The sequence below is a fragment of the Coccomyxa subellipsoidea genome, assembly GCF_000258705.1.
Source record: "Coccomyxa subellipsoidea C-169, whole genome shotgun sequence".
Taxonomy (NCBI): Eukaryota; Viridiplantae; Chlorophyta; class Trebouxiophyceae; family Coccomyxaceae; genus Coccomyxa; species Coccomyxa subellipsoidea.
In genome coordinates this window covers 387,731-409,704 of record NW_005178024.1, presented here as the reverse complement: position 1 = coordinate 409,704, position 21,974 = coordinate 387,731, and the positions used below count along the sequence as shown (strand labels likewise).

The 21,974-nt window shown below is 53.8% G+C and overlaps 5 protein-coding genes across 5 annotated transcripts; 3 read left to right on the top strand and 2 right to left on the bottom strand.

The window, feature by feature from the left end:
* Positions 1-72: 72 nt before the first annotated feature.
* COCSUDRAFT_48908 (DnaJ-domain-containing protein) lies at positions 73-5,433 on the top strand (the record flags this gene model as incomplete). Its single annotated transcript, XM_005643806.1, has 11 exons — positions 73-199; positions 496-693; positions 1,012-1,115; positions 1,306-1,413; positions 1,648-1,881; positions 2,146-2,328; positions 2,619-2,754; positions 3,092-3,228; positions 3,671-3,847; positions 4,309-4,545; positions 5,076-5,433. 11 exons carry the CDS (start codon positions 73-75, stop codon positions 5,202-5,204), a joined length of 1,770 nt encoding a protein of 589 aa, XP_005643863.1. The 3' UTR covers positions 5,205-5,433.
* A 641-nt stretch (positions 5,434-6,074) lies between these two features.
* On the bottom strand, positions 6,075-7,802 carry COCSUDRAFT_44673 (TBPIP-domain-containing protein; the record flags this gene model as incomplete). The annotated part of the gene is made up of 5 exons (XM_005643805.1): positions 6,075-6,207; positions 6,673-6,815; positions 7,107-7,175; positions 7,473-7,535; positions 7,641-7,802. 5 exons carry the CDS (start codon positions 7,800-7,802, stop codon positions 6,075-6,077), a joined length of 570 nt encoding a protein of 189 aa, XP_005643862.1.
* Positions 7,803-8,674: 872 nt separating this feature from the next.
* On the top strand, positions 8,675-13,605 carry COCSUDRAFT_48907 (hypothetical protein). Its single transcript, XM_005643804.1, has 9 exons — positions 8,675-8,937; positions 9,408-9,595; positions 9,836-10,078; positions 10,434-10,607; positions 10,928-11,059; positions 11,368-11,515; positions 11,995-12,153; positions 12,573-12,657; positions 12,995-13,605. Exons 1-9 carry the CDS (start codon positions 8,863-8,865, stop codon positions 13,096-13,098), a joined length of 1,308 nt encoding a protein of 435 aa, XP_005643861.1. The 5' UTR covers positions 8,675-8,862; the 3' UTR covers positions 13,099-13,605.
* A 983-nt stretch (positions 13,606-14,588) lies between these two features.
* On the top strand, positions 14,589-17,773 carry COCSUDRAFT_44671 (hypothetical protein; the record flags this gene model as incomplete). Its single annotated transcript, XM_005643803.1, has 8 exons — positions 14,589-14,636; positions 14,847-14,968; positions 15,127-15,199; positions 15,398-15,459; positions 15,798-15,978; positions 16,241-17,182; positions 17,377-17,521; positions 17,751-17,773. The coding sequence occupies 8 exons, from the start codon at positions 14,589-14,591 to the stop codon at positions 17,771-17,773; spliced, it is 1,596 nt and encodes a 531-aa protein (XP_005643860.1).
* A 1,093-nt stretch (positions 17,774-18,866) lies between these two features.
* On the bottom strand, positions 18,867-21,449 carry COCSUDRAFT_44670 (hypothetical protein; the record flags this gene model as incomplete). Its single annotated transcript, XM_005643802.1, has 6 exons — positions 18,867-18,980; positions 19,689-19,784; positions 20,045-20,240; positions 20,539-20,648; positions 20,852-21,051; positions 21,341-21,449. 6 exons carry the CDS (start codon positions 21,447-21,449, stop codon positions 18,867-18,869), a joined length of 825 nt encoding a protein of 274 aa, XP_005643859.1.
* Between the last annotated feature and the right edge of the window lie 525 nt (positions 21,450-21,974).

Below are 21,974 nucleotides of genomic sequence, written 5' to 3'. Positions count from 1 at the left end.
AAACATCGGTGGTGTGTGTGAGCATTCTTTCCAGCCAGCTCTGAAAGGAAGGGACATTTTGAGGGCTGGTGAATGTTGGCCCTGCTGCGGCAGTCATTCACACGGCCAGGGCCACTTCTGGGCCCATGCACCCCCGCCTTGTGGCATCTGAGCCGCCAGATCAGCGTGCTGAGCGGTGATGAGAACGAATGCCTGCATGGTATGCCCTCTCCCAGCTCTGCATGCATGCATGGTTCTCTGCAGCTGTGCCGTTCCGCTGCATGTCTCCAATGATATTTTGATCTTCTTGATCTCTTTGATCACCAAATCACTTCAGTGTTACTCAAGCCACAATGAGATGCATGTACACTCAAGCATCGATGCCAGCTGCCAAAGCCAATTAGCATGGCTGCAAGGCGATCGGGGTAGCTGAACGCTGGCAGATCCTCCCCAAAAAGCCTGCCTGTATTGCACATGCCTGCCAGACTCCCGACTCTATCTCTGCTGCGCTCACAGGCTTTCGGCAGGGCACGATTGTGCCGCGGGTGGTGTCCTACCAGATAGGCCTCAGGCAGGCGCAGCTGGCGTTCGAGCAGTGGCAGCAGTCGCACTGGCTGGCCCCCTCGAAGCTGCTGCACCGGGGCCTCATCAGCATGCATGCAGCCCTGCTGCCCTTCTGGCTCTTTGAGGCCACAGTCCATGTAGAATACACAGGTTTGTTCTTGCCATTGTTCCTTCCCACATTACTTTATGCAAGATCCCGTGGCGCTCGAGACTGCTGACTCAGGGTATGGTGCATGGTACACCAGTAGTCGTGTTATCTGCCATCCTGGGTCGTCACTGCGCGGCGCCACGCCGTCCTGCATAAGCAGAGACAGCACTCCACATCGATCTGCTGTGCAACCTGCGCTTTTTGCGACCCCAATATGAGCAGTATTGGTAGTAAAGGCATTAGCAGTAAAGGCTGACTGTGTGCCAAGCTGACGAGCAACGACCCCCATTTCAATAATCGCCACGCATGCTTCTGTGCAGGGCAGCTGGGGTTCCCCATAGACCATAAATCCATGGTGTGGAAGGACACCCACTGGCGGATAAGGGGCTTCAGGGAATACCCGTGGACACTGTCCAGCATGCAGGTGTGATTGATCTTCTGTTGGCTGTCAATTGGGTTACTATATCTCTGTCACTTTTAAGCTTGCGTGTATATGATGTGCAGCTCTGTCGACTCTCCCATCTTCATGATCTGATGGATCTGATGGATGGACCCTCAACGTCACAGAAGGGGTAGATTTGAGTATAAAATTGCCTCTGTAAATTTTTGCACAGGTGTATGCCTCGTACAAGTACAGGAGGGATCTAGCAGAGGCGGCAAAGGTGGCGGGCATCATGGGCAGGAGCCGGCAGCTGAAGCGCTCAGAGGCCGAGCACCTGCTGGTGCGCTCAACCTCCCTGCTGCCTATCCCTGGCTCAAAATTGGGCCATCCTGCTCTAATCAATCTAGGCTACTGAAGAAGCCAAGCCTCTCGCGCTAGTTCAATTCATCAAACAGGTTTACCGCAGAGCTCACAGGCTCATGCCAGGTATCAGAATAATTGCAGCGTGCTTAGGCAATGGCACACTGAAAAGCTATTTGAATAGTGTCTGCAACTATACAGTGCAATTTCGCAGGCGGATGAGGTGGGCTGGGGAGATGGGGGAGAGGCTGACGTGGCGTTGGACCCCCCGACGGTGCGGCAGGCCATAGGCTGGTCATTCGCGCTGCGCAACATCCGGCGCTTGGAGACTGAGGAAGCTGCCGAGCAGCTTCGGCGGGAGACCGGCGCTGAGACCGTGCGCAATGTCAAGGCACGGCACACATGCCATGTTATTGCAAAGGACTTTTGCGCGTTGCAGATGGTGCAGGTTTGCTGTTCCGGGTTGTGAGAGAGGGAGGCGATACACTTATGCTTGCCGCCTTGCCGGTCACAAAGGCTGCATATACTGCTGCGTGGCTTACTTTACACTATCTGCATCATATTCTCTCTGGCTAGCCGTCGCACTGTGCATGTTACAAATATTGCAGAGCTACAAAGGCAGGCATAGTTCAAGCAACCTTTTGGTGACTACAACACTTACATGGAGACCACAAAACACAGCGGTGTGTAAGTGGTGGAAGTTGCTGCGCAGGTGAGGGTGCGGACAGTGCGGAGGAGGGCGCGCCTTCTGTACCTGCCTGCCTACGTGGCGGACTACAAATTCGGCGAGGCCTTCAACGCGCACGGGGAGCGGCGCCCGCAGCGGTTCAGAGCCATTGTTTCTGGCATGGACGCCAGTCGCATTGCCGCCGAACGCCACTTCAGCCCCCATAAGGTCCGGCTTGTACTTCTGCATGGATCTCATATTGTGTCCTGTGTCTGCTGCATAGCAGTGTCCACAAGACTTTCATGTCTGAAACATTTATCCCTGAATGAGGGACAAGTTGGAGAATCTGATGCACCAATCTTGCAGCCTCTGTGGACAGCCACTTGCAAGCTGAAGCGCAAAACACCTAGCATGACTCAGCAAGAGTTATGTGGATATTTGTGAGAGTGATACAGTTGAGGGATGTGAGACAGGGCAATATCAAATTGCCAGAGTCAAAGGAGCCGGTGTGAATGCAGGTGCAAGCGGCAGCGGCAGGCGCGATGGCGCTGATAGGCCTGGCAGCTGGCGCTATAGAGCTGGGCAACAATGGATCCCCCCAGCTGCTCTCCGCCACCTCAGCCTTCTCAGTCTTCATGGTCTGCTCCGCAGCAGGTGCAAACCCATCCCACACAAAGTGTTCACATTATTTGTTATTGCTGTCCGACCATCCCAGGGAGATTGGGCATGTCTTGCAGGAGAAATTTAGAGTATGGTACTCAGATGTTACTGGCAAATGGTGCTCAGTCTGCTAAAGACCTCTGTGTTCCAATAATCAAGCCTGGCTACATGGCCAGTTCTTCACTGCAAGCACCTCATCAGCACTTTCTTGCCATGACATCGGCCTCTTTCTTCACTTTTTGTGTGCCAGCCCTGTTTTGCTGGGAGGTGTTTGATTATGCAAATGCATGCATGCATGGTGTGAGCACATGCGGGCACATGGGGCGTGCAGGGCTGGCAGCGCGGATGTCCACTCAGCTGATGAGGGAGCGGCAGGAGCAGGAACGCCTCGCAACGGAGGAGATGGACTTTGAGCGAATCATGGGCTGGGGGCTGGGGCCCATGGACGCGCTCGACCAGGAGCAGGAGGTGCGCAGTCGCTCACTGAGAACTTACTAGAAGGTGACAGAGATACAAGAGGTTGGCAATGAGTTGAGGTTTTGAGAGTGTGAAAACAACAGGCAAGGCGGCACATGATAGGGATCTTAGAGGAATTTGATGATGTCGTGATACAACTCATGGTTGCCAAGCATTGGAAAGTTGAGGAGGTCATGGTACAGCTGGTGTCTCAGCATCCTCCACCACCAAATGGGACATTATAAGCCCCTCTCAGTCAGAATCCCTGCCTTGCTCGTTCCCCAGTAGGACTTGCTTGAGCTTGAAGTCTCCTAGTAATGTACTTTCAAACAAGGCAGACCCAGGGGACATCACTCGCCGGAATTTCCAGCAATCCTGGTGTCATTGCCGAGTCTTTGATTCCCCTGCACCCACTATGTACAGGGGAATCTGACAAACCCCTCGGTGTCTGCAGGAGGTTCGCGAGGCGACGGAGTGGACGCGGTGGCAGGAGGCGGACAAGTGGAGCTGGGACGAGGCCAAGCGCCAGCGATGGGCCGAGGGACTCTGGCGTCACCAGCAGAAGCGCCGCCTCGAACGCGCCGCCCTGCGTGCCAAACTCGCCGCCGCCAATGCCCGCCAGAAACTCGAGGTGCGCGCATTTTGAACCTATAATGCTCTCTATGTCAGCCTTTCCATGCCTTTATTGCTTTCTATGTCAGCCTTTTATTTTTTAACGACCGGAGTGAGAGTGTGATGGGCCGATTGCAGCGCCCTTTGCAATGCTTGGCAATGTCATGTGGGGATCTATTGGCAGGCTGATGTGCATGCCAGGTGGTATGTGCGTTGGAATGTGGGCACTCATCTATCAGCAGCTCTGCAGCATGCGTATCAGAGCACTGCTGAATCTGACACTGGGGTCCATCTAAAGCAAGGTGTTGACAAGAGGTGCAGCACTTGCCAATGATGCGGGCCCAATACTACTGAAGTGCTGAGCTGAAGCCCTTCAGCACATGATAGTAGTGTAGGCGCATGAGTGCTGAGCTGACTCTGTGCAGCATATATTGATGGTGTGGGCCGGGAATCCTGACCAATTCTTCTGTGCGTGCGCAGGCGCAGTTTGAGGCGCGCAGGCGAGCAAAGTGGGGCCATTCGAGCCACCACGGCGCGTGGCACGCCAAGCAGGGGGCGGCTGTCGGGGCGAGCGGCTACGGCGGCGGCCGGCGCGACTTCTTGGGGTACTACGCGATGCTAGGATTAGACGTTGAGGCCGGGGCAGGGGTGAGCGAGGGGGACGTGAAGCGCGCGTTCCGGCAGGCCGCTCTGCGCTGGCACCCCGACCGCCAAAAGGTGCGCCAATTCTGGCTGCTGTGGCAGGAGAAGAAAAACGAGACAGGGATGATCGTTGCGTGCGAACGTTGAGGAGTGGCACGTGCTACATGCTGGACCACAATGGCATACGTTCAGGGAAGATTACGTAGTGGACTGTTGAGGTCAGAATTGTGCCTTAGTGCTAGGCTGCTAGTAGTGAGCGGAGCACATTTGCTATCGGGAAAGAGGTGGCTAGTGCTCAATTTTGTGCTCCAAAGCGAGTGATTCCGACCTATCAGTTGGTTGCTGGTGGTGAACCTTGACATAGAAGACAGATTCAGAACTTTGACATGGAAGCTTGGGGCAGACGTATCAGTCCTCTGAGCATATCAGCTACAGTACATGTACACGCAGCCGTAGTCAAAGTGCATGCATGGATTTGCAAATCAAGTGCTTCTGCTCCAGGCATGTGCTAGGTAGCTTCTCTACATGTGGGATTCCTTTGCCTCTTCTCATACTGACATTCCCAAACCATGCTTCCTGACGTTTCCTTTGGCATGCATGCACAGAGTGCAGATGAGCAGGGCAGGCGAAAAGCGCAGGAGCGTTTCCAGCAGCTGAAGACTGCCTATGAGGTCCTGCGCAACCCGGAGCTGCGCAGAGAATATGACAACGGCCGCATGGCTGAAGCCGCCTGATCCCGGCTTACGGCAGGCTAATACAAGATATATATTCAGCTTCAAACGCACACAGCATGTATCGCCGCTGCAGAGATTTAGCTGCGCGCGCAGAGAGTCTGACGGCGGTTTTAGGCTAAAGCCGCCTGACCCCGGCTTCAAACAGGCTGAACTTAGATCTTTGTGCAGCTTGAAGTGCGCACAGCATGTACTGCGGCTGCAGAGACATACCTGCGCAGAGAGTATGACAGCGGCCGCATGGCTCGAGCCGCCTGATCCCGGCTTGCAGCAGGCTGAATGTAGAGATATGTGCAGCTTCAACGCATCCAGCATTTATTGCAGATGAATGTGCAGCTTGAACTCTGGCAGCACTTATCGCCGCTGCAGAAACTTACCTGAAATTGGAGCTTGAGAGCGGCCGGTGAGGCAGCCTGATCCAGGCTTCAAGGAAGGCTGAGTCAGATATGCTTGTAGCTAAGACAGCAGCAATGCGCGCAGCATTTATGGCTGCTGCAGAGAGTGGCCTCATCTGAGCAAACGCTCAAACACTCGCCAGAGTCTGCTCACATCCTGTGCACACAGACTTTCTTGCCATCTCAAGGACAGGGGTCACCCGACAGAATGGCCTTGAACATAGCTGAACACACCCTTGTAAAATCTAGTGAACACGGTTCCCTTTGCAGTGTGATGCTGGCAGGCATTATCTCAGCAAATAAGGGAATAAAAGAGTCTGCTCACATCCCATGCAAATATATTACACTATCTTGCGGCCTTGAGGTCAGAATTCGCCCAATAGAATGGCCTCAGATGACCTCAGACTATCTATTATCTGCTTTGATGTCTGCAATCAATTTATCCCGGAAGTAGTGGACACAGCTTATTTCGGAATTATCATTTGCGCGCGCGCTTGGGCATCAGCTGCTGCATGAGGGGCAGGTTCACATCTGCAGCCTCGTCACTCTCCACGCCGATCTCCTCCCACAGCTCCTTCACATTCTGGTCGATGTTCTCGCTCACCTGGTCCCTGCAGCGAAAAAAAGCATGTTCTTAAAATAAAACAACAGAGCGCGGTTAACATGACATGTGTCTGCGTTGGGTTCATGATTGGGCAGTAATGATCTGGATCAGAAATGCATGCCCGGAGGCGCGGCAGGAACGCATGACAGCTGGTGGAAACAGCAGAGCCAGGCCTGTAGCACCCAGCAGCCTTGCAAGGGGCGGAGGACACAGTCTGGTGAATGCATGGCGTGAGGGTTCAAGTGAAGATCAATACAATGATCTTAAAGAAGAGCACAAACATGCAGTTCATCCTGCCTCAAAAGGGAGCATTGTATTCACCTGCACCCTCTTCACCCATACTGCCAGAGAAATGCTGGGCGGCACACTCTCCAAGGAGCAATTATTCAAGAAATCTCTCCTTCTACTTTTACACGATGCTGCAGCAGGGGCCAGCGCACAGAAGCCCTGTCACAGAGAGAAGTGGACCCACCAGATGGCTTTGAACATGCGTTTGCGCTTGGCCCAGTGGTCCATGGATTCTGTGAAGGCTTTCTCCACTGCCTGCCGCTCCAATGCAGTGACCAGCTTTGTGCTGCTCTTCAGAGGGCCCAGCCGCGCATTAGTCTCCTCCCACTGTGCACACAAATTCTCAGAGGACGCCTTTCCAGATGCACCCATTTTAACCATATGTGGTCCCTTGTGCTGCCATTCGGATACAATACAATCCTCAAGGAAGTCCATTATGAATGTACGCCCTCTGTCAGATTCAGTGATGATGTGTTGCTTCAAAACAAGTGAACTGAGCCACAAAAAGGCTGCGACCTTCACTGCGCCAGGTCATGTTTCCAGGCACATCCTATCAGATCCATGCAGTCAGCTGTGATTAATCAACTTAAGAAAAGACAGGTAGCTGAAAGTCCTCACCTGCTTCTTCAGCTCGTCGATCTTGGACTGCAGCTGTTCTGCTGTGAGGGTACACTGCAGGTCCTTCAGCTCTGCACAGTCACAATCACTTCTTCACCAATTTTCCAGTAAGCAGCTCAGATACATCCTCAGAAAGGTAGTACCCACATGCTTGCTCCTTGCACAGGCAGACACTACCTTTTTGTGCCCTCAGTAAGTTGTTCCCTGTGATATGGAGCTTGTCTGCAAGCTCTACTGTCTGCTGTTGCAAAGCCTCCATTTCCTGGGAAACAGCCCAAAGCACAACTCAAGCCTTTTGCAGCAGAATAGTGTATCGTCAACTTGATGCCAGTAGGAAGGCACTGAGCTTCTGCAGGTGGGACAAACCTCTTTTGTGAGGTCATCCCCATTATTCTGCAGAGCCATGTATATTTTTGTCTTGCCAAATTCCTGCGGCCCACACAATCGTCACATGCAGTGCTTGGCACAGTGATCAGCTCAATACAGATGTCGATTCCGCTCCTTGCTGCATAAGCTTGGGGTTGCTCTCTGTACCTTGCAGACGATCTTGCTGGCCTCGGACAACGTGTCAAGAGCTTTCTGAGCTTGAGTTTTCTTGACACCGTACTGTGCCAGATGATCCGTGACTCCTTGGGCATTGAAAGGACGGTTCTGCTGCTGCAGGAAGCTCAGGACTCGTTCCTCCGCAGCCTGCATCAGGCAGAGGTCATTCCAGTCCCCCTAATCGTGTGAAGGACCTATAAGTTGCCTGCTTCAAGAAGATCGCAAATGGAATTCGTAATGCTTCCAGCAAACACTCCACTGGGGCAACAATGAAGAGCAGAAAACAGGCGCATTTCCCAAAAGAAAGAGCAGGGGCAGCACCATCTATGCGGGAATTCTGATGAGACTTGAGGAAGGTCGGTATAAGGTTGACGATGCTGCCAAAGTCAATACAAGCACCAGGATCGTGCCAGAGCTTTTCAAGTTGATGGCAACGATTGGCCTCTTGGAAAGTCACACGATGCCGTTCAGTGTTGCGCTAGGGGAATTCAATTATGAAGTATGAATTTTGTGGAAATTTCACATATTCTGATCAATCAACTTGACTTCCTTGCACAGAATGCCAATCATGCGGTGCGTGCTTCGCTGACAAGGCGCTGAGTCATCGCTCATGCATGGCTCATGGTGCAAGACTCCTCAAAAGAACTGAAGGCCATAATTGACAGAGGCCATAAGAGAAACGATTTTTTGATTGTCGTATTCTTCTGATCGTGCTCGGCAAGAATAGATCGCAAAATTTACTGGACACTTACTAAGTAATACTTTAGTAATCTCCGATGGCCGATCACGGTTGGGGCACGAGTCCTGAACCGAGCTGGAGGTTCGTTGATTTGTGCAGCTTTGAAAAAACCCGTGTAAGTGAACATCAGATCGCGGCGGGAAAAGGACGCGACAGCTCCCACGTCCCAGACTGTCGATTTATTTTTGGGTGTGTAGAACGTCATTACCTCAACTAACCAATCAGCCAATCAGCGGCCATCTGGTGTCGCAGGCCCATGCATTCCTCAAAACGTTCTGCTCAGACTCGAAAAGAAGTGCATTTGTCAAATGTTCATGATTTAAAGAGAATTAAAGTCAATCAGCAGAGCCTCAGGCTCAAGACTGTTCCGCAGTGAGCTGGAGTTGCATTTGGAGCCAGTAGTGTTGTAGAGGAAACATTTAGTAGCGATTCAGTTGGGCACGGAGCTTGCCCTTAGGGCTGATCGGAGGCAGCATGGCGCTGTCTCAGCTACAGTCCGATGCCTACAGGGCGGTGTTGCGTGCGGTGGCAACAACACAAATGGACTGGGTGAGTTTTTGCTTCTGGGGGCTAATCCACTGTTGATTGCTGTGTGATACCTCGCAATATGGATGCAAATATGTACTTAAAACGCTTCGAAACTGAGTGCGGAGTCGGTCACAAGATGGGGAGTCAAGTACCCAAACTGTACTTTTGAGAAGGGATTTTGGGTGGCGTTGGCCGTCGTGTACGCTTATTGCTTTAAATTGAATATTCCTTGATGAAAGTTGTGTGATGTAATACATTTTGGTCGCGGCCTTCCTCATGACTGCAACGTCGTGACGGTGTACATTGCAAGCTTTTAGAATACGTTTGCACTGAGCAAGATGTTTGAACAGCCCACTCCATTGTTGGTACTTGTTCGAAGGTACTTACATTGAGGGAGTTCTAAGATTTATTCTAGAACATCTGGCAGACAATAGTGAGGACTGTCGTCCAGCACCCTGCAAGACTGAAAGGCTGCTTGGGATGTTTTGCAGAGCAAGGAGAAGCTCCTGACAGACCTGCGCAAGGAGCTGCAGATCACCACGCAGGAGCATTTCGAGGTGCTGACAGCCGTCATGCAAGACAAAGAGATCGAGGCGCTGAGAGAGAACAAAGTGCTTGAGCCCCAAGCAGCCAATGTGGACGCCGGGCTCAAGAGGAAAAAGGATACGATAACCGGCAGGTGTGCCTTTTGGACTTATCTGTGCCATTTCTGTTGTGCCATGATGGCCAAGCACAGCTCGTGCTAGGAAAGAGGCAGAAATGCACAGGCACAGAGTTCAGTGCACAAACAGAGGACAGAGGAAGAGTGTCCTCCTGACATCTCATAGCACTGAATTAATCTGTTTTTTGGAGAAGATGGGAAGAATCTCAGGCGTAAATGTCCTCAAGAAGGTGGTTCAGGCTTGTTTGCATGCTGCAGAGCGGACTACAACAAGAAGCTGTCGAAGAAGCCGCGGCACCTGGAGCTCACGGATTCACCCCTGGACACGCCCACGGGGACCCCCCTGCCAGTGTACACCCCCCTGGACCCCCCACATCAGCACCGCGGCCCCGGCCGGCCGTCAATGCGCCAGGGCGGCGGCTATGGCGAAGCTGTCGCGGCAGCCGCCCCCGGATCCGGCGGCTATGAAGCCAAGCGGCCGCCTGGCCGACCCCCCGGCAGGTGCTGCCTCCCACCCAGCTCTTATAGCAATGCGTTTTGAGCACATTCTGCAGAGTAGCACATGTCAAGAGCACATGATCACGTGATGACCAACCCGTGTCCGCCGAGTCTTTGTGGCAACACCTCTCAGTGAGACAGTGGGCAGCATCACGAACTCTGTGGCGTCGTCCTTGTGCTTTCTGTCCTCTGGGCTCCAGTTCTGTCACTCGCTGATGTGGCGGTCAATGACGGTGCCTAGAGCAAAGTGCACCCTTTCTCCTTTGTACTTCTTTCATTTCAACAGTGCAGAGCATCATGTTTATCTTGTCCTCAAAAAGCTGCTGGCTGAGGAGTGGCTGTATTTTGCGCACTGCAGTGGACCTGGTTCAGCGGAGCCCAAGAGGGGCCCGGGTCGACCACCGGTGCGGCTGAGTACGCAGCCGTCGCTGGGCGGGCGGACCTCCAAGCGGAAGGGAGGACTGGGGGGCGCGGCGGTGGGCACCGGGACCACCCCCTACGGCACCAACGAGCTCGTGGGCCGCAAGATCTGGTGCGCACTTGCATTCTCCCTTTAGATCCTTGATGACAGAGCAAATACCTGTTTCAGGCAGCAGATGGGCGTTAGAAAGAGCTTTGAGCCTGACAGGATGCTGAATTACTGTATACTGTAAAACAATTGGAAATATGGACATTGTCCTTGAAGTCTGCTTGCCACTCAGGCGCGCATTTTCGTGGGTGCCATGCAGGCCTGCATCTGCATGAACCTCACATGTATGTGTGCCTGAGTGGCAAAGAGATTCAAAGGCAATGTCCAAACTTGCACAGTCAATCATGTGCTTAATTTTTACGTGTGCTGTGATGGGCGTGCAGGCGGTCTTGGCCGGAGGAGGCCAACCCCTGGTCGGAGGGCATCATCACAGACTACAAGGAGCACTCGGATGAGCACTGCATCGTCTACAAAATCAACACCCCTGAGGAGTCCTATGAGTGGTTCCGCCTGAGGTGAGCCGTTGTCCTGGCAGCCAAAAGGCTACTCACTGCCAGGCACAAATTACAAGCCTTGTGCCATCGTGGTTCTGACACTGTTGGTCCGGCACTAGGCAATATTTGCACAGTCTGGCGGACGTCTTTAGAGGATCTGAGGAGAGGCTGGTCGAAGCAACTGGAGCAAAGGAGCTTGCAGAAAAGGACATTGGGCGTAAAAATGGCAACATCTCAAAGACTAACGTGGCACTTTCCTGCCTGCGTGTTGATCTGAAGGGTCTGCTTGCTTCAAAATTCAAAAATGAAATGCAAATTCGAATGGCCAGGGATGCAAAGACGCCGGAGGAGTACAAGTTGGTGGACGGGTATGCTGAGGACATGCGCGAGTTAGTCAGCGGTTACCAGGCCAAGGTGGCCAACCAGGGCGCGGCCCGGCAGCGCCACGGCGGCCGCAGCGGCAAGCGGGGACCCAAGGTGCGAAAAGTGTATTTTTTATTTGAAGTCACATCAAGTCTGATAGCGCAGATGCAGGGTCGTTACCGTATGTGCTCTTACGGCTGTGCTTCCCGCGGACATGGTGATTCGTTGAAGAGAGGCTTTCAGACTGGATTGGACTGGAGTCTTTGCAATGATATCAAGTCAGACCCTTGGATCTTTGCACGTTTCCTACTTGCTTTCCGCTCAGACCCTTGGGTCTAAGATGCTGGGATCTATCTGTGCGAATAGATGAGATGGGCAAACATTTTCCATTTGCTCACCATCAAATTGATCGCAGTCTCAGTACAGCTGTACGCCCTGTCACACGCATGCATGAGTGATAATGCTCAGGCGCTTCAGTGCATAAGGATGCTAAGCAGAGCTGGGATCAGCAGATCAAGAAAAATTATGACACTAGAGGCCATCCTCAAACCGTCGGAATCTCAATCTTCATTAAATGCTTTTTGGCTGTGCAGAGCGGCGGGAGGGGACGCCCCACGTCGGCGCTGGTGAAGACTCAGCCGCTGGTGGCAGCCGTGCCAGAGGAGCCACTGGCGCAGCCGACGCTGGGGGCCCCCTATGGTCGGCGCTACCTCGCCGAGAAGCTGCGCAGCAGCGGCGCCGGCGAGCTGCAGGTTCGTCATCACCTCTCCTTACTCAGTCCTTGGTGGACTGCATGAAAATTTGCGCCCCGCCGCATGTCTGCAGAGACAGACTGTGATAGGCCCCAACATGTGTGACGTCGTCGCTGCTGTTGTATGGCTGATGGCGCTTTTCGAGACTTGCTTGAGTGATTGGAGGCTTCCACTCAAAAGCTGTCAGACAGGTGACATACAATCCACTGTCGGCAGCGACGTCGCATATGTTCTTGCACCTCAATAGCCTTGGCTTCCTTTGCTGAAGCGTGCCCGCACCTTGGAGCACGCTAGTCAACACTACCACTTCCCAGACGCTGGACCTGCCTATTCATCCATGCAAAAGATGATTCTTGGGCTGCATCAAAAGCATCAAAATGAGGGATATATCATGATATGCGCCTTTTTGTGCTGTGCAGGCGATGATCGACGCACTAAATTTGCGCGCGGCAGAGATCGGAATGGAGATGCAGACACTGGAGGAGCTGGAGAGGGGTGGGCTTGGTGCGTGCTGACTCACCCCATATTGCATGCATGCATGCTGGCAGCTGCCGGGAAGCTGGAGTCTTGGTTTTATTTTTTCTCCGATATGGAGCAACTTTTGTGTAGATGAGTTAAAGACTTGAGGACTCGCCATCAAGCAGTGATCTGTCCCAATGACAGAGCACGTCTGGTGACAGCCAAATAGCCGAGCTGTCTCTCCATTCCTCGCATGCTGCCTGAAGCAAAGTGGCGGGGGCCTCCTCGCAAGTCCATGCAGGGGGGTTTGCTTAGGTTCTGGCCAGGGAAATTGAATCGCGCCTTGTTTGGATATTAGGCTGACAGCTGTGTGCATGTGCAGATCCGGCGCACCAGTTGCAGCTACAGCTGAAGGACTTGGCAGCGCGAGAAAAGGCCATCCATGCACAGTTGGCAGCCCTCAACAATGACGACGAGTGCATGTGAAGGGCTAGAATGAGGCTGCAGGGAATATATAGCGTATGCTCGGGTGGGAACTAGCTTGCGACAGCTGCTGGTGGGAGTAATCCAACGTTGGCATGAAGTGGGTTGTAAAATGGTTCAGACCTGCACTTGAATGCAGTCTGGAAATGATCCTTGCTTGCTGCAAATGAACTGTTTACTGAGGAGGCGATTATGTTGAAGTATGGATGTCAGGTCATGCTGATGAGCAACTTGCCAGGTTGAGATATAGGCCCAGGATAGCTTGTGCATCTATGCAAGCTGTGATTTTTTGGCTCCGAGCATTGTGAAGATTCGATTGCCATGTATGTCATTGCGGATCCTTTAAAGGCTGTAAGGCGCATTGTGCTCTTTGCAGACTTCTTTGCAGACTTCAGTTCTTGCATGTCTATGTACCTGTGCACGAGGCGCTTTACTGCGTAGTGAGGGAGATGCTTTTCAACTAGTGTGCCAAATCACGTTGAACTGTACTTTGTAAGACTGTCGTCATCATCATTACCAGCTGCCCAGCATCAAGATGCTTGACCCAAGCGTAAATGGTATTGCTTTGAAGTGCAACAACCGTGCAACGACGTGACATTCACTGCTACTTTAGGCATATACATGTCACATTACTGCATGCGCATGCATGAGGCTCTCAATGAAGGGCACTAGCGCAGGCTGATCTTGCTGCAGCCGCGACTGTCCTATTATTTACTGGCAGACTTGGATTTAGTCTGAAGCGCCACCATAATGGCATCCCATGCACAGTAATAGCCTGCAGTTCTAATTTCCTGGCCAGGTTGGTCATCCTGAGACAGCCTGCAAACACACTTAGGCCATAGCAGCCATGCAAACACCGCGCGCACCGTGCAGTTACTGCCTTGCACTAGCTATATAGCAGGTACCTCCATGGTCGAGCTGCAGCATCAGTGCTTTCTTCCACCCTTCAAACTGGCCCCTTTCAGGCGGCACGGGTCCGGTGTCACAGACACGGAGATCGACCGTGTTCTCTGATATCATCCCAATCTAACTGATGAAACCCGGAAAAACATTGATTCCATCTGTGATTCCCATTGATTCCCACGTCGCGACTGATTGTGTGACGTCGACGAAAGTAGGGTCGGCCGCAAAGTACTGGCTCGTGCGCATCACGAAAAGGCGAACTACTGATGAAGTCGGAGGACAAACCCGGTTCGTAAGTGATTGATCATTCTTAGGGCGTTTGGGTGGCCTTAAGTACTGGCGGGGGTGAGTGATAACCCAAACCCTGAACCCGGATCTTGAAATTACAGAAGTTCGTGACGCAAATTTCTGAGCGACATCCGCAAGAGGCAAACTGATACATCAGCTTGATCGATCTAGGCGGCAGCAATCAAAAGACTTAAGCTAGCCTTGTCACAGCTGCATCCCTGCATTTATTTGTTTGTGGGACTACCGGCGAGTATAGCTATCGGAACGGAAGCGATCTGGCGCCCAAGCACAGCCAAACAAAGATGTTCGAGGAAACGGCAGAGTGCAAGGGCACGACATGGAAACCCGAGGTCAGTCTGGGTGCATCGATGCATATTGCCGTCAATGTCAGCTTGACTAGTCGAGCTGCGGTCTTGGCCGCCGCAGTCGTGGTCAATTGATCTCCGGGACCTCTTGACGCGCTAAGAGCATGTGCAGGCGCTGGGATACTGCCAGGGCAGACGATTGAGCCCACAATAAATCTGATTTGTACTAACCGATGGGATTCGATTGTGTTGCAGGAAGACCGGCGCTTGCAGAAGGTCATGAGCGAGCTGGGTGGGACCAGCGGCACTGGCTTTTCATGGAGTGCCGTGGCAAAGCGATTGGGTGGTGGACGCACAGGCAAGAGCTGCAGACTCAGGTAAGCACCTAGGCATTGCTTTTCAAAGCATAAAGGATTGCTAATTGCCTCACTGGATCTTGCGTACCGCCCCATCTTGCGGTCATACATGGTGCGTAACCCAGGGAACCCAACAATAAGGCGCGTCTTGAGGTTGAAGACTTGATATTGATTCGCAGGTGGTTCAATCAGCTCTGCCCCACCCTGAAAAGGGAGCCTTTCAGCTCTCAGGAGGACCAGATTGTCATTCAGGTGGGTGCCCGTACCGATGTTGACTGCATGCCCGTGCCGGTGTTGACTGCAAAAACAGCGGAACCCATAAACCCACGGCTTCCATCCCCAAGAATACGTCTGGTGTGGTTTGTTGGATGAGGGGTTTGCTTGAGCAGCGTCAATCTGCACCCTTGTTGGAACTTCATGTGCTAACGGCTAGATCGCCCATGCGTACAGGCACACGCTAAGTATGGCAACCAGTGGGCACTCATCGCAAAGCTGGATGGTCTGGAAGGAAGGTGAGAGATCCTTCCATCGTATGCACGCTGCCTACCGCAAATTGCTGGAGCAGGGTTTGCAAGATGGGGTCCATCTTGTGCAGACTCTGACCTAATGTGTTCCCTTGCCTGCATTGGCATTGAAAATGAGCACTTTTCCAAGCTCCTCTTGATGCAAAGCAGATACTACTCCCCGGAGCCTACAGTCTCCGTTCCTTTGTTCATATTTGGGTAGCTTGTCACCACAAATTGGCAGGCCCAGGCACTGGATAGCATCTGCACCTTTCCTCCCAAGACATTGCCAGCAGGGTCTGACAGAGCTGAAGCGCTGATCATTGCCTTGCGGTTGCCCTGCGCAGGACTGACAATGCCATCAAGAATCGCTGGAACTCCACTCTGAAGCGGAAGCTGGCGCTCGGAGAAATCTCTGGTCCCACCGGCAAGAAGCAGCTGCGCAGCAGCGACTCTGACAGCGACGGCCCCTCCCCCAAAAGAGCCCGCAGCGCCCCCGGCTCCGGCTCTCCCAAGCGCGGCCGCTCGGTGCGCTTTCCCTTCAACTAAACACCTTCCCCTTAATTTAAATACCTGTCTCGCCTTTGCCCTTGCCTGCTCCTCACCGCATGGGTTGCTGTAGACCACCGCAGCTGCACAGCGCCAGTGCCCTGATCACATCTTGCTGGTCCGTGTGCGCACCAGCAGCTTCCTTGACTTGTCACTGCGCAGTGGGTGCTGGCCATTCCAATTGTTACCTGCGCACACAAAGGGAACAGCCGTCCTGACATTGTCCTGTGCCTGGCTGCAGGGCACCAACTCTGCCAAGAGCAGCCCCTCTCGCGCGAGTGCACCCGCCTTCATGGCCCAGCCGCTTGCAGACATCGACAGCAACCCCTTCCTGGCAGCGCAGCACTTCGCACGCGGCAGCAGCCTCGACAGTCCCTCCTGCAGCATGAGCAGCGGATCCAACGGGTCCCCAGTGACTCACAAGCACGCAGTGGATGAGGCGTTCTTGGACCCCCTGGGCAGTCCCATCAGCGTGCTGGAAGCCTTCAAGAGCTTCCGGGAGGACATTGACGTCCTCTCGCTCGACAGCGTTTCCGAGGAGGTGCTCGCGGACGCGGACTTCCTGTTTGATCTGTCCGACGATGACCTCATGAGCGACATCGGGCCGATCCCGGCGCACCCCGCGGCGCAGCAGCCGCTGGAGCTGCCATGCTTCAGCGCCGGTCGCGGTGACGGCCGCGCGGCGGCGGCCGTCATCGCCGCGGCGTCCTACCGCATGCCGGACACGCCGCGCAGCCCCTTCGAGGACGCGCTGGAGCTATCGCAGCAGCAGCGCAGCTTCTCCGGCTTTGCCAGCAGCGGCAGCTGCGCGCTGCCCGACCTCGAGGCCCTGGCTGCCGCCGCCGCCGCGACGCAGCCGCAGCGCACTGCCGAATCCATCGGCAGCCCGATGGCGACGGCCGCAAGCTCGCTGCCGGCCGCCTTCTGCCTTGGTGACGAGGCGGTGAGCAGCGTGCGGCTGGAGGACTTCAACAGCAGTTCCTCGGCGGCGTCTGCGATCTCGCACATCGCGGCGGCGCGCGCGCGTGCGGCGGCGGCAGCCGCCGCGCAGCTGCCGGCTTCGCCAGCGGTCGCGGCGCTGGAGGCGGCCGCCAGCAGCCTGGCCGACAACCTGCAGACTTGCCTCGCGCGCTTCGGCAGCCCCCGCTCCCCTCTGCCCCGCAGCTGGAGCAGCAGCCCCAAGGTGTGCACCACATCACCCCACACCTATTCCATGCCTTTCTCTGCTATTGTTGCAGCTCAGCCAAGTCCTACTTACCTTGATATCTGCAGCTTCAAATCACCCACAGCAACAGTGCTTGGTCCTTGTCTACGCACGGCTCTGTTTTGAGGGTTGAAAGACAAGATCTGACAGTATATTTGCGTTGTTGTTTGCAGGAGGATGTGAACATCATGCCCCGTGACAGCCTGGCGGAGATCATGGCTGCTGACCAGGTCATGGCTGCCAAGAACCACCTCACCAGCGTGGCCAGCCTCTCCGCCCGCGCCACCTCATTCGAGAGCTCCAGATCCTTCAACAAAGGTGCCCATCCTGCCTCTGCTCCTTCCTTGACCACCCTTGAAATTGAAGTTTTGGAGATGCATCCTGTCTATTCATCCTGTCTGTGAGCCTTGCTGCACTCTCCTTCTGGGCTTGTCAGAGGTGCATGTTTCTTACAGAATCCTTGCTGGGAACTAAATTGAAAGCTCAATGATTGAGAAATGAAGCTTTGGAGCAGCTTTACTGAATGGCGTTGTGTTGCTGTCTGCAGGTATCTGGAACAAGGTCTGGTAGAGCACGAAAACAAACATGACACAGCAGCGCTGCAGTTGCAGTATTAGTACCGATACAAGCAAGCTCGTGCAGCCTGATATTATTCTGACACCGAGTAAAATGGCGACAGATGGCTTGAGATTCGGCACAGTAAGTCTCATGAGTGCATGCAGATTTGGCCATGCATGAGGAAAAATAAAGTCTCACGGTTCACACCAGAGCTCACAGAAAAAGCTGAAATGATTAGCTAATGATTTTGCGACTCTATGTATACAAAGACAAGGGCAATGGGGTCCATTTTCTACATTCTTTTATCAGGTTCTTTTGTTTCGCTGTTGTGGTGCTGGAGATCTGGCCAAATGATTTGAAAGACACCTGCGGGTCCTTGGTTTTGCAGTGCTTTCAAGGGGCCGGTAAATTCAATTGTCCTGCTGACAATCGCAAACATGCTGCAGTCATCGAGTTGTCAAACAAAGACCCATGCATCAGGGTAGTGTCAAGCTTGATTTGTAATGTAGCTGGCTGCTGCCAGGCTGTCAGGATAGCGCCTTGTAGAAAGATAAGACTGGTGTCAGGGATGGCCATGTGTCTGTTCTGTTACAGCGGTGCTGCAGGTCTCCCTGAGGTTGGTTTGATCATGTTAACAGCAAATGCCAATTGAGTCCAATAAGGTTTCCCTGTAACATTATGATACAACTCATCAAGCTAGCCTGAAATGCCAGGCACAGATTACAAAGAATTCGCATTCAAATGGCAACACAGTCACTTCTCCATACTTTTGGCGCTCACTATGCTTTGATGTTTGAATCCTCTTTCTCTCAATAATAGAAAAGCATTGCACAGTTACTGCCGGTCACTAAATCACCCGTCATGCAAAGACGGCGTCACCAACCTCCTCATCGGTGACATGATATTACAAATTATCTGCCCTCTCCAGCTGAGTTTCACAAACACAAATCACTGTGCCCTTTCCAGCTCAGAGTGTTCTGCCATGAAACAGCAATACACTAAGCTGACATCTTCCATAAAATCATTTCCCAATACATTTATGATAATGTATTGGGCATGTCCTCTCAAAGGCCTTCAGGAAACACAGTGCTTGCCAGCTTCATGACTATCCCAGCAGGGCAGCCTGCGCCGCCAGGTCATCCGCCACGCGTGCGAGCAGCAGCTTCCTCTGCAGCCGGTACTGCAGTGCCATCTCTGTATGGCGGCGTTGCCTCCACCCCTGCCCACCCCCGCAATCCACCCCAGACCCACCCACCCTTCCGCCATCGCTGCAACCTCTGCCATGCAACTCACCATTCCCTGCACCGGGTGTCTCATCTGGTCTGCTGGGATCCTCCTGCCTGCCTGCTGAGAAGGGCGCAGCGCTGTGCATGCTTTGGAGCAGAGCCTCATCCTGGTCCGCATCAGTTGGCATGCGGTCCAGCAGCGCTCGGCACTCAGCGGCTAGATATTGTAACGTGGCTCGCTCTGTCTCCGGCTGCATCCCCTGCCTGTTGGGTGTGTCTGTTGTGCACTCATCAAGCGCTGAGCTGTCTTCCCCTTCCCTGTAGCTCACATCTGCTGCTCCTGCTGCCTGACCAGGCTCCTGCTCTGCTGAATCTCCACGATTTTCACTCCTGGCGCAGGAATCAACCCCACTCGCATCTCCGTGTCTGCCGGGATCATCACCAATGCGGCTGTCTTTGCCTGTGGTTATGCGTTTGCACACGGCGTGTGTGCCCTGGGCTGTACTGCCAGCAGGGCTCTTGGGCTCAGCTGAACCCCCATTTTCTTGTATTCTACTGTCCTGTGGGGCTGCGGCTGCTCGGGAGCCCTGATCAGCTGCTTGTTGCTGCCTATTCAGGATGCCAGGAGCTGCATGAGCAGGGAACGCGACGCAGACAGGGCCCCGCGCCTGATCAGGCAGGCAAGAGACGTCATCGCGGACCTCATAGCACAGCGTGGCCGCGTTTGTGAGCTCCAAGAGGGGATATGCACCCCTCTCTGGCAGGATGCGAACCTCTGCCAACCTGAACATGCGCCCCTGCATGCCACACCAGCCACCTTTCAGACTTTTTCTCTTTTCTAGGAAAGGTGATAATCCCAACACAGCTACGCCATTGAAAACAGACGTGGGTTTCAGAATACAGGCAGCAAGTGCATGCATCACCAAAAGGGTGCTCTCCACACAAGACTTCCAATAGAGTCAGCTTGGCGTGAAGTGCAGTGCAGGCATGTGGAGCAATGAAGACACGTCGCCAGGGCAGGAAGGACAAAGGGCAGGGAGAAGGAAGCTTCATGCACCTTCCCGGAGCCCTGCACGATGAGCGCCTGGCAGCCGTCTCCCAGGTTCTCATACACTTCTGAGGGGTCCGTCATGGCGGCGCATGCGGGTGTGAACCCGTAGCCCCGTAGCAGATCCCGCATGGGGCGCCCCCCGTAGTTGAGTGTCAGGTTCTCACCCACGATTACGTCCCTTGCCGCCACAAGATCCACTGATCTGCCAAAGCGACACATAGACCCTCACCACGATAAATTCCCCGGTCTCTTTACAGCAGCTATCAACTGCCAGGTGACCCTTTTAGTGGAGAGTTTCATGCAGCCCAATGGGCTCCAGGGGCCTGATGATGGCAAAGATTGGGGAGAGGGCAAGGTTGGGGAGAATTGCACTGATAGGTGTTGCTGTAGAAGAATGGCTCCTCCTTGGCCAAAGAAGAGCCATCAAGCCCAGCAAATGAGCAAAGGAGGTCTGAAAGCAGGCACAGTGAAAGCTGAAGTGTGGGTGCAACGTGTGGCACCTGGGCTCTCCAGAGGGCGACAGGCGCACACGGAGGCTGCACGTGGTGTCATTGCTGTCGTGGTTGCACATGTCGATCAGCGGCAGCATGCACCGCTCATGAAAGACCCCCTGCAATGCGCCATTAGATCTGATCCATTCCCAATGCCACCATTGAGCTTAATTTTTCGCCACTCCTTGTGAGCTTCCTTCCAAATCCCAAATCCATGAGAATTGGGGCATCTGATCCCAACCTCTGTACAGGTAAATCAATTCCCATGACAGCAGCTTCTTTAATGCAAACGAGTGGGCATTTCTGAAACGCCTCTGCGTACCTGATCCGCTGTGAGGTCAAGTGCTCGGCTGCGCACGAGGCAGTGCGCCCACACAAATGCCTCCAGGCTAACGACGGGCTCTCTGCCCGAGCTGCCCGGCCCCGGCTGCCGAAAGTGGCGACTGTGCAGCCGCGCCAGCCGCAGGCGTTCCTTTTCTACCGATGCCGCCAGCTCAGTGTTCTGCAGCTGCCCCAGCTCCTCTGCACTGCACACAACAACCGCCTAATCAGGACGCGCATGCATGCGGAGGCACATGCGCCCTCTGCTTGCATGCCTATTATCTTTTAAAGTATGGCTGAAGTGCAGGTCATGCAATGGATAACACGTCCGAAAGGACAGACTCGTCCACAGGGTGTGATCACAGGCTTGTGGAGCTGTGCTGGCCGCTTAGTACAGTAATCAGGCAATATACATCCCATGCACATGGGTAAAATCTGTGCAGGACTTGGTCGAGATAGTGGAAGGTGGGAAGGTGTGATCCTGGGTGACCTGCCTGAAGAGGAGCAGATCCGAGGCAGGAGGCCCCTCCGAGCAAACAGCTGCCACTCTGCTTCCTGGTGGCGTCGGCAACAGCCCCACATACCTCGCCCACCTGCATGCAACAAGTCGAAATACAATGTCACGGAAGTTTCTGTATGCAAGAGATTCCGGTAATTATTATTTTGCTGCAGGCAGAGATACCAGAGAGCGCATACTATCCTGTAACTCAGAGCAGAAAACATGGCGTTGGGCGAGAAATTGGAGTGGAAAGCATTATTTTGCTGCAGGCAGAGATACCAGAGAGCGCATACTATCCTGTAACTCAGAGCAGAAAACATGGCGTTGGGCGAGAAACTGGAGTGGAAAGCATGTGTGCATGTGCCTGTGATTGTGAGGAGACATGCCTGGAGCGAGGGTCTCGGAGCTCGCACAGCAGGTGCAGGGCTAGCAGTAGCACCCAAGCGCATGCTGGAGGCAGCAGCTCCTTGTCAGCAGTCTCGGACAGCAGCGCTGTGAGGCTGCTTATCCCCTGTGGCAACAGTCCTGCATCGCATGCATGCAAGCATATTGACACTTGCTGAGCACACTCAAGAACTTCAACACTAAGTATCGGCGGTATAAGTGGGTGTAGTCAATACCTGCC

Excerpts from the sequence above, each read along its gene's own strand:
- COCSUDRAFT_48907 (XM_005643804.1), top strand. The coding sequence starts at position 8,863 with ATGGCGCTGTCTCAGCTACAGTCCGATGCCTACAGGGCGGTGTTGCGT. Across the intron at positions 9,596-9,835 it reads AAGGATACGATAACCGGCAG|AGCGGACTACAACAAGAAGC; the intron begins GTGTGCCTTTTG and ends TGCATGCTGCAG. Across the intron at positions 12,658-12,994 it reads GCTGGAGAGGGGTGGGCTTG|ATCCGGCGCACCAGTTGCAG; the intron begins GTGCGTGCTGAC and ends GTGCATGTGCAG.